Source organism: Pistacia vera, unplaced genomic scaffold (assembly GCF_008641045.1).
Source record: "Pistacia vera cultivar Batoury unplaced genomic scaffold, PisVer_v2 Contig562, whole genome shotgun sequence".
Lineage (NCBI taxonomy): Eukaryota > Viridiplantae > Streptophyta > Magnoliopsida > Sapindales > Anacardiaceae > Pistacia > Pistacia vera.
In genome coordinates, this window is record NW_022196404.1 from 226,420 (window position 1) to 239,661 (window position 13,242).

A 13,242-nucleotide genomic window follows, 5' to 3' on the forward strand; every position below is an offset into this window, starting at 1 on the left:
TATGAAAGATTTAGGACATGCAAAAAGGATTCCAAGCATGATCATAGATAGAAATAGGAATAACCATGAGCTAAAAGTCCACCAGAATTCGTACTTACAAAAGCTAATGTCTAAATTTGGCATGGCAGGTTCAAAAATGGTGACTGTACCCTTGGCTGGACATTTTATTTTAAGTAAATCACAATGCCCCAAAACTGATGCTAATTTAAATACAATGGAAAACATCCCATACGCTAATGTAATTGGGTCAGTCATGTATGCCATGATTAGCACCAGACTACACCTTTCCTTTGCAATCTCACTCTTAAGTATATTCATGTCAAATCCTAGTTTTCAACATTGGCTTGCTCTTAAATGGTTGCTTAGATACATTAATAGCTAGTTGCATGTTGGCTTGGAATATGAAAAAAGATATGACTCACTTGATCTTGTAGGTTTTGTAGATTCTAATTTTGTATGTGACAAAGATTCATGAAAGTCTACCACTGCATATTTGTTCACCTGAGGAGGAAACTATGTAAGCTGGAAATCCCAACTTTAGCCAATTGTTGCTCTGTCCATTATCGAGGAAGAATATGTGGTTGTGATAGACGTGCTTAAAGAAGCTCTTTGGCTTCAAGCGCTATTATCAGAAGTTAAGCTACTTGATGGTGCAGTCACTGTCTATTCAAACAACCAAAGTGTCATACATTTGTGCAAGAATCCTGTTTACTACGAAAGGACCAAACATGTAGATGTTAAATACCATTTTGTGAGGGAACTTGTGGATGAGGGGGTGATCAATCTGAAAAAGGTGCCAATAAAGGACAACCCTGCAGATTTGGGAACAAAGGTGGTCTCTCCAGCCAAGTTCAAGCACTGCTGGAACTTACTGCATGTTAAGTGACCTACAACAATAGAGCTATGATGTAAACTAATAGCATTAGCAATGAATCATATTTATATAAAGTAAATCACTAAATTATGGAACATAGTAAACCAAAACAACTCAATTGAAATTTATAACAAACAATTATTTCAAAATGGAAGTTAGGGTTTGGATTTTTCATTCACCATTTTGGAGTTTGACCCTTAACCTTAAAAAAAGATTGAAATCCTAAATAATGCCCCCACTTGCCTCCCTATATACAAAATCCAATAAATCCTCGATACATAAGTCCCTCTAAAGTAGCACCGCAATATTAAAATCATTGGACTCTTCACACACCAAAAGATTAAACTAACTTATTCTTTAGCAAAACTGTCCCATAACTGAACATTGGTTACTCTCGGATTTTTCATAAAAATTCTATTCATCATTTTAAGGCATAATTTTAATGGGGCCTTTTAGAGGCACATAAGTTGTTCTCATAATTTTCTCATGTCATTCTAGAATCAATACTTATTTAAAACACAATTTTCTTTCAATTCATTCAAATCTGCCAACTGTTTCCAGAATTGAGGTTACTGAATTATAAAATTCATAACAATTCAACCTTTAATCTAAACCTCACAAAACTCTCCAGAATTAAACTAGACACATATAGGATTCACCAGAATTTAAAAACACTCAATTTGGATAAGAATATATGCATCAAATCATTTTCCAAAAATACATGCTCAGCAGAAAACGAAAATTCCAGAATTGATAAGGCAACTTCAAATATCCATATAAAATTCAATCCTCTATGTTTTTTAGTGAAAAAAAATTTCTAAACACTCTTCAATAAGCCTACAACAAGATATCCAAAATTCAGCTTCAATCAAAAACCCAAAGCATGCAAACAATTTTCGGAATCCCAGATGGACAGATTTTGCATAATAAACCATTATATCAAAAATCATATTTTTAACCCATTTTTGTTTAGGAACAACTTGTATGTTCTACCCACGTAAGATTATTGAAATCAATCTCCCTGTTTTAGTTCAATCTCACGCCATTATATTCAATCATAAACAACACAAATCAATTGAACAAAAACTCATCAAAGAGGGAAATTTTAAGTTTTATTCACCTCCCATATGCTTGATCTCCCTCCACTCTTTCCGATCACCGGAGTTTTGTTCGCCGGCGGCCACTTTTCAGCCACATTCATCGTTCTCAATTCCTCTCTCTCTACGTTCTCTCCCTTCTTCCTTTCTTTCTTTTCTTTTCTCTATTTTCTGTCTCTTCTTTCTCTCTTCCCTCTCTTTGTTTTTTTTTTTCTCTCTTTGTTCTTCTCCCCCTCGGTCCCTTCTTCTCCCTTTTTCTTTCTTTGATTGATCACTGTTCATCAAAATAAATAACAACTAACTTTATTAGTCCTCACTTGTTTCGGCTATTACATTTTACTCCCGTAAAACTTTCAAAATCCAACACTTTACCCCCCAAAATCACAATATAAAATTTAATAAAATTTTATACAAAAAATACGGGGTATTACAATTATACTCACTGATTTGATATAATTCAATCAAAAAAATATTTTCTCTCATAATTCAGACAAAAGTGTTTTTAATAAGTTTTATCTTATTATAATTTGATCTTCTTTCCTTCTTAATCCTTCTCCCCTTTCTTCTCTTTCTCTTCATGGTGCTGAAGATAGGGAAGAGATTCAAAACCAATCATGAAACTTCAAATCTACCTCCAGGGCCACGAAAGTTACCACCCATCCGGGACTTATTACAGATTTGGCGAAGAAAAATGGATCTTTACGTATCTTCAGCTTGGAGAAAAATGATAAGAACTCATTATATTATATGAAAAATGATATTTTTACAAAGACAATACAAAGAGAGCTACAAAGTGACATCACTAGGAAGGAAAAAACAAAGAAAAAACGGAAAAAGAGGGAGAGAGAGAGAGAGAAATCATGAAGATGAAGGGTGGAAATTGTCTTTGTATGACCTCTTTGTTTTTGTCTTTGTAAGAGTAGTATTGCTCTATATTATATTTGCATCCAGGTCTTATCTTGAAGCAGCAAGTATAATAAATTACAGTGATAACCAAAAGGATGCACAATGCTCTACATAAAGGCCCAATAAAAAAACAGGCCTTAGCCTAAAACAAAAACAAAGTATTTATACAAGACCACATAGCCCAAAAAAGGAATCTACATAACCCAAAGGGCGGCCCATGCATCTGCACATCCTGCCCATATACGTCAATAGTCCACACAAAAGGCCCATTCTACAACCCCAAACCCTTTTAATTGTCCAATTTGCCCAGCCTGCAACATGGTTCTGGGGCCTCATTTCTGCATTCCGGTGGCATGTCTTTTGGTTTTGGGGTGATGAATGTTGAGCTTGCACCAGCAATGTTGCTGTACCATTTAGATTCGAAACTTCCTGCTTGAGCGAAGAATCAAGATTTCAACATTTAGCTTTAAATTGTGCCCTAGAGCAATCTTACATTTTGCAGAAAAAATTATATGAAAGATTACAGGGCACCCTATTTGTTAATTTCAAAGAAAAATATCGGTATTAGATCATGTAAGTTTAGATATTAACATTAGAAATATATCTAAGACCTAATAAGGAAAAAAAAAAATTTACAAGTGTTAGATCAATTATTGATCAGGTGTGCTTTCACGGCGGACTATTATAACAATATTCTTTATTATTTTATTTATCTATCAACGTTCAGCTCCATTAGTAATTTTTGTTTTAAAATAATTGGTGCAGAATGGTTTATATATCCGGCCGCTCGAGGTTGGGCTTAAAAAAAAGGGTCCAAGTTGTATTAGATTTCTCTTCATAACCTGGTATATTAAGACGCTATTCCCCTGTATTAGTGATATACAAAAGTCATAGCAAATACATTCACTATAACATGAGAGATGAGAAAATATTTCAATAATATTGACTTTGTTAAACATAATCCGGATTTGGGTGAGTCGGGATAAATCGCGCATATTTTTTTTCTCTTTACTAGTTTGATATTTGTGTGCGGTTATTTGTTTCTTTGATTCTAGACGCTCTTTAGTTCTTTCATTATATTTTAGTTTTCATTTCCAGTATTGATGACCACGTCTGTTTTCCTTTTAAATATTCTGACATCTTTTTCATTTTGTAACTACTATAATGGTAAGATTCTGCTCTTCATTGTCTATTTTTAGTTTCATTGACTATAAAGGTTGCTAAATACTTTACGAATCTTTCTGATAAAAAATTGCAAGTTGTTGAAAGTACCAAGAAAATAAATCAGCAAGTTCCACCTCTGTTTTTAGTGTTGGGAATAACTCGAGGAGATTCGGAAAGCTGATGCAAAGGCGATGCAAGTGTTGTTAATTATAAATTTCAAATAAAATAATCTTGAGGGTAATTATCCAAAAAACCGCTATCAGATTATTGGGAAAAAAATATATTTATATAGATGTTTCTGGCTAATCCTTACTTCAGAGTCCAATCCTCACAATACTGTTCTCATGGAGCTCATATTCTCCATCTTCTCAATCCTTTTAACCTTTCTTCTTTTTCTCTTACCGGCGGTGAAATAGCAAACGGATTTAGAAAAAATGATGAAACTTCAAATCTACCTCCGGGGCCGCCGAAACTACCTCTGATTGGAAATTTGCACCAGCTTGTTGGCTCTCTACCAACTCGCAGACTCAGAGATTTGGCCAAGAAATATGGACCCTTCATGAATCTGCAGCTTGGAGAAATTTCTGCTGTTATTGTTTCATCGCCAGAGTCTGCAAAAGAAGTGATGAAAACTCATGATATTACATTTGCATCAAGGCCTTATAATCAAGCAACATGTATAGTATCTTATGGTTACAAGGATAAAATATTCTCACCATATGGTGATTACTGGAGACAACTACGGAAGATTTGTTCATTGGAGCTTTTAAGCACAAAAAGAGTTCAATCATTCCAATCGGTAAGAGAAGAAGAGATTGCTAATCTAATTAATTGGATTGCATCAAAATCAGGATCTGTGATTAACCTTTCGGATAAAATTTGCGAATCAATGTATGCTATCACTTCCAGGGCTGTCTTTGGTAAAATATGTGAAGCTGACCAAGAATTATTCATGTCTGTTGTCAAGGAAATGGCAAAGGCACTGGGAGGGTTTAATATTGCAGATCTGTTTCCTTCAATTAAATTGCTCGAATCCATTAGTGGAACGAATCCTTATTTGCAGACCTGCATGAGAATCCGACCGAGTAGTTGAAAACATTATCAACGAACCGCAAAGACCGTGGAAAGAGTGGAGGAGGAAAAAATCTGGTTGATGTTCTCTTGAAACTTCAAGAGCAAGGTGATCTTGAAATTCCTTTAACTGACGACAACATAAAAGCAGTGATCTTTGTAATTACTTTCACCCCTTGGACTTTGTCTTTTTTTTTTTTTTTTTTTTTTTTTTTTTTTTTTTCCTTTTTTCTCCTTCCTTAAGTCTTTTTAGTGGTTAAACTCAAAATCATGTAACTCCTTGTTCCGGACATGTTTCGAGCTGGCATCGACCTTCTTCTACAGTATTGGAATGGATAATTTCTAAACTGATAAAAAATCCAGGAGTGATGGAAAGAGCACAAGCTGAAGTGAGGGAAGTCTATAACAGAATGAAAAAGGTTGATGAAACAGGTGTTTCTGAAATGAAGTTCTTGAAACTAGTGATAAAAGAGACTATGAGGTTACATCCTGCTGCTCCTTTGTTACTTCCAAGAGAATCTAGAGAGAAATGTGAGATTAATGGGTTCAATGTACCTGCAAAAACCAGAGTCATTGTTAATGCGTGGGCGATTGGAAGAGATCCCGAATATTGGAATGAACCTGAGAGATTTAATCCGGAGAGGTTCATTGATTGTTCAGTTGACTATAAGGGGACAAATTTTGAGTACCTCCCATTTGGTGCTGGAAGGAGGATGTGCCCTGCAGTTTCATTTGGTCTGGCAAATGTGGAGCTTCCACTAGCAATGTTGTTGTATCATTTTGAATGGAAACTTCCCGATGAATGAAGAATGAAGATTTGGACATGACCGAGTGGTCTTGGTCTACCTCCCATGTGGCTTCTTCAACCTTGTGGTTTTGCCAGAGGACTTTCACTAACGGAATACTCTTAGTTCGGAACTCTTTAATCTTCCTGTCTAATATCTGAACTGGACGCTCCTCATACACAAGATTCTCTTCTACATTTACGTCCTCTATGCTCAGTATATGGGAGGGATCACTTACGTACTTCCGAAGCATCGAGACATGGAAAACATCATGCACTTTGTCCATGCTGGGTGGTAGTGCCAATCTGTAGGCCACATTTCCCACTTGCTATAATACCTTATATGGACCAATGTATCTCGATGCTAACTTCCCTTTGCTACCGAAATGCATCACACGCTTGTAGGGGGAAACTTTTAGAAAAACTTTATCATCCACTTCGAACTCAACATCTTTTCTCTTCAAATCGGCGTAACTTTTTTGTCTGTCTTGAGCTTGTTTCATTCTGCTTCTGATTAACTTTACGTCTTCTATCAATTTCTAAGTTATTTCTGGCCCAAGAGCCACTCTTAACTCATCTTTCTCGCCTATCTCATCCCAATGCAGTGGAAATCTACAACGTCTACCATACAAGGCCTCATATGGAGCCATTTTAATCGTGGATTGGTAGCTATTATTATAAGCAAATTCCACTAAGGGCAACATCTCATGCCAGGATACTCTATAATCCTTACAGCATGCTCTCAACATATCCTCAAGTACTTGATTTGTTCTTTCTGTCTGGCCATCTGTTTGAGGATGATAGGCAGTGCTAAAAGCCAATCTTGTACCAAGTTCCTCTGTAAACTCGTCCAGAAAGCGGAGACAAATCTAGAATCTCTATCTGATACTATCGTCTTGGGTACTCCATGCAATCTCACTATCTCTTTGATGTAAATCTGGGCCAATTGATCCGAAGTAGTGTTCTCCTTTACTGGAAGAAAATAGGCTGACTTAGTCAATCTATCCACAATCACCTATATAGCATTATACCCTTTTTGCATTCTAGGAAGACCTGTGATAAAATCCATCGAAATACTTTCTCATTTCCACTCTGGAATACTTAGTGGCTCAAGCAACCATGACGGTCTTTGGTGTTCTGCTTTCACTTGCTGACAAACCAGGCATTTAGCTACAAATTCTGCAATAGCTTTCTTCATACCTGGCCACCAATAGCCTTTCTTTAAGTCTTGATACATCTTGGTTGCTCCAGGATGAGCAGTGTACAGTGTGTCATGAGCCTCTGTCAGAATTCTCTTTCTCAACTCATCAACCTGAGGAATACACAACCGATTCCTAAAACGAAGGACACCATCTATTACGTGGAAATCTGGTATCTCACTTTCATGTACCCTCTGAATTATTTTTTGACACCATTCATCGACTACTTGCTTTTCTTTTATCTCTTCCAGCAAAGTAGGTCGAACCTCTAGTCTGGCAATCCTTCCCAAACTCACATTCAATCTGCTCTCTACACAACTCTTCTATTAATTCTTTCTACTTAGTAAGTCGGGACAGATAAGCTTTTTTGCTCAAAGCATCGGCTACTACATTAGCTTTCCCCAACTGATACTTAATGTCACATTCATAATCCTTGACTAGCTCTAGCCATCTTCTCTGTCTCATATTCATCTCCCTTTAAGTAAAGAAGTACTTGAGACTCTTATGATCGGTGTAGATATTACTCTTGGCACCATAAAGGTAATGCCTCCAAATCTTCAATGCAAAGACCACAATTGCCAACTCTAATTCATGCGTAGGGTATCTTGTCTCATACTCTTTCAATTGCCGAGAAGCATAGGCTATAACCCTATCTACTTGCATCAACACATCACTAAGTCCATGCAGTGAGGCATCTTTCTATTCTTTTCTTTCTTGTGTTTTCTCATTCTTATTCTATGCCGATCGGACTCGGTTGATGCATAGAATCGGAACCCTCGGCCGTGTGAGTGTATTCTATTTCTTGGGTATAGCCCTCATCCGCATGCACTCTCACAGGCTATACCAATTCTTGTTCTCATTCTCAGACCGTTCACTAAAGGCGGCGTACATGCGGGAATATCTTGCTCATCACTCATGAGTTCCCCATCGCACAACCTATTATTTTCTCTTGCTCTTTTCTTTCTTTCTCGTGTGCTTATTCTTAGAGTACCTTCTTCTTAGAATTCTTTAATCTTTCTTAAGTATTTCACATATAATTGTATGCATATGGATGGCTCATGCTTGAATTCTAAATGTACTCATGAAATGCAAATATGTAATGTTGCATAAATTAAGGTTCTCTACTCATACTCATGCTTCTCTTAGGCATTTTATCAAACAACTAATGTGCATACATAAACTCTACTTTAACTATAATTCTATTTGTTTCTTAAATCATCCAAAATGGGAGTAAAACTCCCTTGTATCATCACAATCTCTATCAAGGAAAAACACTCCCAAAAGTTTTCTCAAACTCTCCCAATTTCAACCAAACTTCAATCCATCATCATACAATCAAAACACTTCTCATAACCCAAATATATTCAACAACAAGCATAAATAAACACCAATCTCATCTCAATTTCTCAACAATCATAGCATATACATCATAAAGAAATCTCTACTCAATTGATTTTTTAAACCTTAACTTGGGTTGGATTTACTTACCTTATACTTGAATAGTCTTCACTAAGCTCTCTACTCTTGTTGGAATTTAGCTTTCTTTAACTTCCTAAGCATAAACTTAGTAAGAACTTAACCCTTATATAAATAAAATTCATATCTAGAGTAGAAATTCTTACCTCTTGTTGCTTAAGATCAACTCTTATAAAAAATCCCACCAAAAGCCCTCAAAAATCCTTGGAAAATTGAGTGAGGAATTGAGAGAAAATGAAGAATGGAAGAGGCGGTGGAGGAAGGGAAATGAAGGGGATTTAGACAACTAAACCCTTAATATCACATATAAGTAACACTCTTTCCCATTTTGCCCTTACTCTTTCTTAGGAATTTCATCTTTGTCCTTTAATTCTTTACAAAGTCACCCCCATTCTAAACTATTTTCTATGAAATTTCCTTGCATTTTACTCCCCACTTTTCTTGCTAATTAGGGGTAGAATGGTCGTTTTTCCCTAAAGGAAAAATTCTCTAAAAACTTTATCAAGAAGTTCAGTCGGCTCTTCGCCACGGCGAAAAATTACAGAACCTCGTCACCGCGGTGAAGATTCTTCTTCGCCCCGACGAAGTCTTTGACTCCAAGATTTTGCCAAGTCTTCACCAAATTCAGGGCAACCATTTAACCAAAACAACATATCAATTCAATTAGGAACCAACCAAGCAATATCAATAACATACAAGTTTAACTAAGGGCAAAACAATCAACACTAAAGGCAAAATAAACATACATTAGCTATGTACCTCAAGTGGGCGTTACAATAATAATAACCCTGACAATATTCTTCAGCTTTAATCCTAATTTTGTGTCATATTTAAGAAATCACTGCTAGATTTAACTTCTATACATTCATGAACACATGTGATTTGAGATTGGTGCCCTGTTTTTACTTTTTTTTTTCTTTAATTAACTGTCGGTTACAATCTATTTTGCCTTTTTCCTTATAATTAGATAACAAATTTTTTAGTTATTAGGGTTAACTATATCCTCTTGTATCATTTTGTGTTTGAGTCGCAGGAAAGACAATGATCAGGTTTACCAAAAAAAAAATTATAATCTATTTATTTTTAATTCCATTTACTCCAAAAACGGTTCAATATTTTATCCAATCTTTCTGATAAATAATTGGAAGTTGTTGAAAATTCAGAGACAAAAAAAGAGCAGAGCATCACTTTGTCTTATTCTGTGTCTTTTAGCGTTGGGAATAACGAGGTGCAGATTCTGAAACCTGATGCAATGGCAGAGTAATTAAAGTATAATTTTCTAAAAGAATATTTGGAAAAGAAATTACTTATATTATATAGATGGTTCTATCTAATCCTTAATTCTTAGTCCAATTCTCACTATACTTTCTCATGGAGCTCATATTCTCAAACTTCTCAATCCTTCTCACCTTTCTTCTCTTTATCCTCATGGTCCTGAAAATAGGGAAGACATTCAAAAACAATAATGAAACTTCAAATCTACCTCCAGGCCCACCGAAACTGCCTCTGATTGGAAATTTGCACCAGCTTGTTGGCTCTCTACCACATCGCAGACTCAGAGATCTGGCCAAGAAATATGGACCCTTTATGCATCTCCAGCTTGGAGAAATTTCTGCGGTTATTGTTTCATCGCCAGGGTTCGCGAAAGAAGTGATGAAAACTCATGATATTATATTTGCATCAAGGCCTTATAATCGAGCAGCAAGTATCATGTCTTATGGTTATACTGATGTAATATTCTCACCATATGGTGATTACTGGAGACAGCTAAGGAAGATTTGTACATTGGAGCTTTTAAGCACGAAACAAGTTCAATCTTTCCGATCAGTGAGAGAAAAAGCGATCGCTAAGCTAATTGATTGGATTGCATCAAAATCAGGATCAGTGATTAACCTTTCGGATAAAATTTGTGAATTAACATATGCTGTGACTTCCAGGGCAGCCTTTGGTAAAGTGCGTGAAGCTGACCAAGAACTATTCATTTCTGCTGTCAAGGATATCGCAAAGGCACTGGGAGGGTTTAATATTGCAGATCTGTTTCCTTCCGTTAAATTGCTCGATTCCATCAGTCGAACGAATCGTTATTTGCAGAAGCGGCACGAAGAATCTGACAGAGTAATTGAAAACATTATCAACGAACGCAAGAAGTCTGAAAAGAGTGACGGAGATAAACATCTGGTTGATGTTCTCTTGAAACTTCAAGAGCAAAACGATCTTCAATTTCCATTAACTAAAGAAAACATCAAAGCGGTAATCTTTGTAAGTACCTTCACCCGTTGGAGTTGAATGCAAAACTTAATCTCTGTTCTTGTTTTTAATTAGTGTTTTAGTGGTTAACTCAGAATCATGTAACTCCTTTTTCCAGGACATGTTTGCTGCTGGCATCGAGACATCTTCGACAGTATTGGAGTGGACAATTTCTGAATTGATAAAGAATCCAAGAGTGATGGAAAGAGCACAAGCTGAAGTGAGGGAAGTCTTTAATGGAACGGAAAAGGTTGATGAAACAGGTATTATTGAAATGAAGTTCTTGAAACTAGTGATAAAAGAGAGTATGAGGTTGCATCCTGCTGTTCCTCTGTTAATTCCAAGAGTATGTAGAGAGAAATGTGAGATTAATGAGTTCAATGTACCTGCCGATACCAAAGTCATTGTTAACGCATGGGCGATTGGAAGAGATCCAGAATATTGGAATGAACCTGAGAGTTTTAATCCTGAGAGGTTCATTGATAGTTCTATTGACTATAAGGGTACCAATTTTGAGTATCTTCCATTTGGTGCTGGAAGGAGAATGTGCCCTGGAGCTTCATTTGGTCTTGCCAATGTGGAGCTCCCACTAGCATTGTTGCTGTATCATTTTGACTGGAAACTATCTGATGGAATGAAGAATGAAGATTTGGACATGACCGAGTCCTTCGGTGGGACACTCAGAAGGAAAAATGATCTGCGTCTGATTCCCATTCCTCATCATCCATAGCGTAATACATGGGCTCTAAAGTAATTGATTTCTGTTTGTTTATGTTATCTGTCACCATTTACCTGTACCCTCAATAGTTGGTTTGAGATTGATGTAATTTTCAAGATTATCACTTTTAATGTAACCACTGCTGCCTCTCCCTAATACTTTTCTGTTGAATCATACCACATTAATTTGCATAGAAGAGTTTATGTACGTTTGTTTACAAACAAATGTGGCATGATTTTTTGGGTAAACTGGAAATTGTATAAAATAATGAAAAAATACAACCTAACAAGGGAAAGGGTCCCTTGGGGAAGAACCTTGGACAAACCCCAAAGGCTCTAACTACACAAAAGGAGCCACGGATATACAATCCCAAAAAACTCAAGACGCACACAACAAGGAAACACTAGACAGACCTTGCAGCAGCATCAGACAAAAGAAGGAAGGTTAGCATATAAACATATACATCCTATCTATCTTCCACCCAAACGGAACCCCACAGGGCAAGCAAAAANGAGCAATTGTTGAAGGGTTTTACTCTTTTTACATTCAATCTGTGTAATCTTGGTGAGTGAGTGTTTGGTTTTTCATTCAAGTGAGAGGGGTTTTACTCTCAAATTCTTTGGGAATCTGATTGTGTTCTCTAGGTAGGATTACGGGAAAGGTTGAGTTGTATTCTTGAGTGATTGATCTTTGATCTGTGGTGTAAACTCTTGAAACAAATTGATTAGTGCAGCGAGCTCCTCTGATTCCGGAGCTCAGCGTGGACGTAGCCTACCCAATCTTGGATAGGTGAACCACGGTAAATTTGTGTGTATTGTTGTGGTTGTTTTATCTTGATTGTGTGTTAAATATTAGGAAGATTTTCATAACAATACAGCACCACTTGATATACAAACAAATGTGGTATAATTGTTCGATTGACATATCATTCATTCACATTTATTGAGTATTTAATTGAAATGATATTTTATTTTTAATTCCATTGACAAAAATAGATTTTAAATATTTTATCCAATATTTCTGATAAATAATTAATGGTTTTTGGTAAGTACAAAGAAAATAACTCACCAAAATTTGGCCTCTTGGACTATCTGTGTAGATAGTGACAGATTAACATAAGCAAACAGCTATTGCTTTTATTTGACCCTGCGAAGAACAGATAATTTCAACGTTTCTGCATTTCAGTATTTGAAAGAACCTGAGAGTTCTATTCCAGAAAGGCTCATCAGTTGTTCTGTTGGCTATACGGGGACTAATTTTGAGTACATCCCATTTGGTGCTGGAAGAAGGATGTGCCCTGGGGTTTCATTGGTCTAGGCAATGTGGAGCTTCCTCTAGCAATGTTGCTATACCATTTTGACTGGAAACTTCCTAATGGAATGAAGCATGAAGATCTGGACATCACAGAGCGCTTTGATGGGACAGTCAGAAGGAAGAAGGATTTGTGCCTGATTCCCATTCCTTATCATCCGAACACTGTTTCATAGGCTCAAATGAAGAATGTGGGCTAGCTTTATATTAATGAAGCTTTAAAGAAATAATGTTCTCTGCTAATCTGAGTTCTCCTAAACTTCAATGGATCTATTTAGTACCATGTCTTAATTCTATTCATGTATTGTTAAAATCTTTTCTTTTATTACATTTTTCTTTTTCACTTAACTGTAACTTCTTCTCTGCTATTTGTGGAACTACAATAGAAGGATTCG

General features: G+C 36.2%; 2 protein-coding genes and 1 pseudogene across 2 annotated transcripts; all 3 read left to right on the forward strand.

Annotated features, from left to right (window-relative positions):
* The first annotated feature begins 4,333 nt into the window (after positions 1-4,333).
* On the forward strand, positions 4,334-5,134 carry LOC116108327 (cytochrome P450 71D11-like). The gene has a single exon (XM_031394575.1). It carries the CDS (start codon positions 4,334-4,336, stop codon positions 5,132-5,134), a length of 801 nt encoding a protein of 266 aa, XP_031250435.1.
* Positions 5,135-5,432: 298 nt separating this feature from the next.
* Positions 5,433-6,058, forward strand: LOC116108328 (annotated as a pseudogene).
* Positions 6,059-9,841: 3,783 nt separating this feature from the next.
* Positions 9,842-11,683, forward strand: LOC116108344 (premnaspirodiene oxygenase-like). Its single transcript, XM_031394593.1, has 2 exons — positions 9,842-10,830; positions 10,937-11,683. The coding sequence occupies exons 1-2, from the start codon at positions 9,943-9,945 to the stop codon at positions 11,546-11,548; spliced, it is 1,500 nt and encodes a 499-aa protein (XP_031250453.1). The 5' UTR covers positions 9,842-9,942; the 3' UTR covers positions 11,549-11,683.
* Positions 11,684-13,242: the final 1,559 nt, after the last annotated feature.

What these genes read in the sequence shown, in the direction of transcription:
- LOC116108327 (XM_031394575.1), top strand. Translation starts at nt 4,334, where the DNA reads ATGTTTCTGGCTAATCCTTACTTCAGAGTCCAATCCTCACAATACTGT.
- LOC116108344 (XM_031394593.1), top strand. Translation starts at nt 9,943, where the DNA reads ATGGAGCTCATATTCTCAAACTTCTCAATCCTTCTCACCTTTCTTCTC. An exon ending in ACATCAAAGCGGTAATCTTT is followed by an intron (nt 10,831 to 10,936) that starts GTAAGTACCTTC and finishes TCCTTTTTCCAG; the next exon opens with GACATGTTTGCTGCTGGCAT.